General features: G+C 54.0%; 1 protein-coding gene across 1 annotated transcript; it reads left to right on the forward strand.

Moving 5' to 3' along the window:
• The first annotated feature begins 801 nt into the window (after positions 1-801).
• LOC132570126 (zinc finger protein 398-like) lies at positions 802-2,395 on the forward strand. The gene is given in 2 exon segments (XM_060236560.1): positions 802-2,334; positions 2,336-2,395. Coding segments are annotated over 2 exon segments (1,593 nt in total).
• The last annotated feature ends 1,021 nt before the right edge of the window (positions 2,396-3,416 follow it).

Here is a 3,416-nt window from a genome sequence, read left to right on the forward strand (position 1 = left end):
GCTGCTGAAGACGCAGCTGCGCTGGGCAGGGCATATTTCTAGGATGGAAAACCACCGCCTTCCCAAGATTGCTCTGTATGGCGAACTTTCCACCAGCCATCGAAATAGAGGGGCACCAAAGAAGAGGTACAAGGACTGCTTGAAGAAATCCCTTGGCACCTGTCTCATCAACCATCACCAGTGGTCTGACCTAGCCTCAGATCGCAAAGCATGGAGGCACACCATCCACCAGGCTGTCTCTTCCTTTGAGAATGCACGCATAGCTGGTCTTGAGGACAAAAGGAGATGGAGGAAGAATCGCACTGCTACAGCACCAACCCCAAATCAGACTTTTCCCTGCAACCACTGTGGCCGGATCTGCCTCGCATTGGTCTGTGGCCGGATCTGCCGGATCTGCCTCGCATTGGTCTTGTCAGCCACCAGCGAGCCTGCAGCAGACGTGGACTACTGCACCCTTCTTAAATCTTCGTTCGCGAAGTCAAGCCGAGAGAGAGAAAAAATAATTCAACAAAACACAAACACAGACATGTAAACGCATAAATGGGAAGGACAGTCACTAAGGGAAGGCCAAACAAAACAGAAAAGTCTTCACCAGCTGGTGGAAGTCAGTGATAGAGGGGGACAAACAAATCTTTCTAGGGAAGGAATGCCATGACTGAGAAGACCACTCTTGGCTTGCCACCCATTTAGCTTCAGATGGGAGAGGCACTTACAGCATGGCCTCTGAAGATGATTGTACAGGTTGGGTAAGTTCATATGGTAAGCCCGCCTCCCCTCCCCCGGTGGCCTCACCTGCCCGCCATGGCACCTCCCGCACAGTCTTCAAGGGGGGCTTCTGGAGCACAGGCTGCCTCTCTCCCAGATGCCGGCTTCCGCAAAGAGGCCCAGTTGCAGACGGCCACGATTTCCCTGTGGACAGTGGTGGGAGCTGTGCAGGCCATGGAGAGGACCATGGAGGCGCACGCCCTGCAACTTCTGAGCCTGGAGCAGAGATCAGGAACAGCTGAGAAGAGGTTTGCGGCCTGCGAGAAGGCCGTGGCGGAGCTCGGGAGCCAGCTGGAGAGTCGGTGGGCCGTGCTGGGGACCCTCTTGCAAGAGTACGGGCAGCTCCAGAGGCGGCTGGAGAACATGGAAAACCTGCTCAAAAACTGGAACTTCTGGGTGCTGAGAGTCCCCACTGGCTCCTCTGGAGCAGCCTCCAAGTTTAAGGGCTCATCCACCTTGGAGGACATCTTAGGTCATTTTTCTCACGAGAAATGGGGAAAACTATCGGAGTGGCAGAAGGAGCTGTACAAAAATGTGGTCAAGGGGAACTGCGAGTCTCTCATCTCCCTTGATTTTGCTGTTTCTAAACTGGAAGGTTTGACCTGTGCAGAAGGAAGAGGGGGCCCTGGTGATCTCACGCAGGCAGATTCGAGGGGAGCCCAAGAGCCCTCCACTGATACCGGAACAGAACAATCTGCTGCAAGAACAGAGATGATCTCTTGGATTAAACAAGAAAACGGCCCGTCCGGAAGGCAGCAGGGGAAAACACCCAGTGGAACCACCTGCAACTACTACACGGTTTCTAAACTGGACAGTTTGCCAAGGGACAAGGAAGAGGTCTCAGCCTGCATTCCTTTCCAGAAAGATGTAGAACCAGAAGCTGACACCATCTCTTTTGTGCAGAAACCAGTTGAATACAGGAGCCTGCTGCCTGCTGAGGACCAAGCCAAAGACCCCGCCAACCCACCCTTGCTGCTCTTCTTCCCAGGTGGATCCGTGGCCCCCATCTGCAACGGCACCATCGGTGAGAGCCAGCCCCTCTCCAGCCTTCAGGGCCCCTGCGTTGAGAGCAGAGCCAGCAGGAACGACCCCAGCTCTCCCGCTGCAACCCCCGAAGCGGGGATGGACCGACCCCACACCTGCCCGGAGTGCGGGAAGATGTTTAGCCTCCTGCTGAGCCTGGAGATCCAGCAGATGAACCACCGGAAGAAGAAGCGCCATGAGTGCGCCTGCTGTGGCCTTGCCTTCGGCTGCCCCTCGAAGCTCCTCCGCCACGAGATGATCCACACCAAGGAGCGGCCCTACAGGTGCAGCGTCTGCGGGAAGGGCTTCATCTGCAAGCAGCACCTCGTCCCCCACCTGCGGCTCCACACGGGTGAGAGGCCCTACCACTGCGGCGAGTGCGGGAAGGACTTTATCTGCAAACATCACCTCCTGGAGCACCAGCGCACCCACACCGGGGAGAGGCCCTACGCCTGCGCTGAGTGCGGGAAGACCTTTTGGCACAAGAAGTCGCTGAAGGACCACTTGCACATGCACGGCCCCGAGCGGGGGGCAGCAGACTCGGCCCCGGGGGCTCCCGGATGAGCCCCAGAACGTCACAGACCTGAGAGCCGAAAGCGCCAGGTAGCAAATGCAGCCCCCACCCCAGCCCGTTCCTCAATGAAAGTCACATTCCGTTAGCTGCTTGTTGCTCCAAACTCAGAACTGGTCAGGGGGGCAGCCAAAACCAGGTTGAGCTCCCTTGGACTCCTTTATTCTGCTCTTGTCGGGCCTCAGGGAAGGGTTATACCCATCATGAAAGCCCCCCCCCATGGCTGGCCCTTCTCACGCTGTTGCCTATTTTTAGATAGATCCAGGGGGGGCAGCCGTGTTGGTCTGAAGCAGTAGAACAGAGCGGGAGTCGGGCGGCACCTCTGGGACCGGCGAAGTTCTATTCAGAGTGTCGGCTTTCGTGTGCTAGAGGCGCACTTCGTCAGACAAAATGTGGCTTAAATGTCTTACTTTTAAACTGTTTTAATTGTTCTTAAACTGTTTTGATTGTTTTCTTATGTTGGAAGCCGCCCTGAGCCCATTATGGGAAAGGGCGGCCTAGAAATTGACGGAAATGGGAGTAGGCAGGCCATAAGGTATACTAGCCCCAAGCCATATAGGATTTTAAAGGTCAATACAAGAATTGGTCTGGAAGCAAGTTGGGAGTCAGTATAAGTGGAAGAAGACTAAAGTAATATAGTGTCTATAACCAATTCCAGTCAGAATTCTGGCAACAGCATGCTGTATCTATGATAGCTTTTGAACATCTTCAAGGGCAGCTCAGAGTATATGCCAGCCTCCAGGTGGGACCTGGTGATCTCCCACAGTAGCAAGTACTGCAAGTTTGGATGCACATGGATATTCTTAGGTGTTCAATGTCTCATAAAGCTTTCAGTATTAGCTTTCATGCAAAATTATTTATGCTTTTCAGAAAGAAGAGGAGATTGGATTTATACCCAACCCTTCACTCAGAGTCTCAGAGTAGCTTACAATTTCCTTTCCTCTCCCCACAACAGACACCCTATGAGGTAGGTGGGGCTGAGAGAGCTCTTTTGAGAACTGCTTTTGAGAGAGCAGCTCTTTCAAGAAGGTGGAAAGGCACATCAAGATTAACAGAA

Source organism: Heteronotia binoei, chromosome 4, assembly GCF_032191835.1.
Source record: "Heteronotia binoei isolate CCM8104 ecotype False Entrance Well chromosome 4, APGP_CSIRO_Hbin_v1, whole genome shotgun sequence".
NCBI classification, from domain to species: domain Eukaryota; kingdom Metazoa; phylum Chordata; class Lepidosauria; order Squamata; family Gekkonidae; genus Heteronotia; species Heteronotia binoei.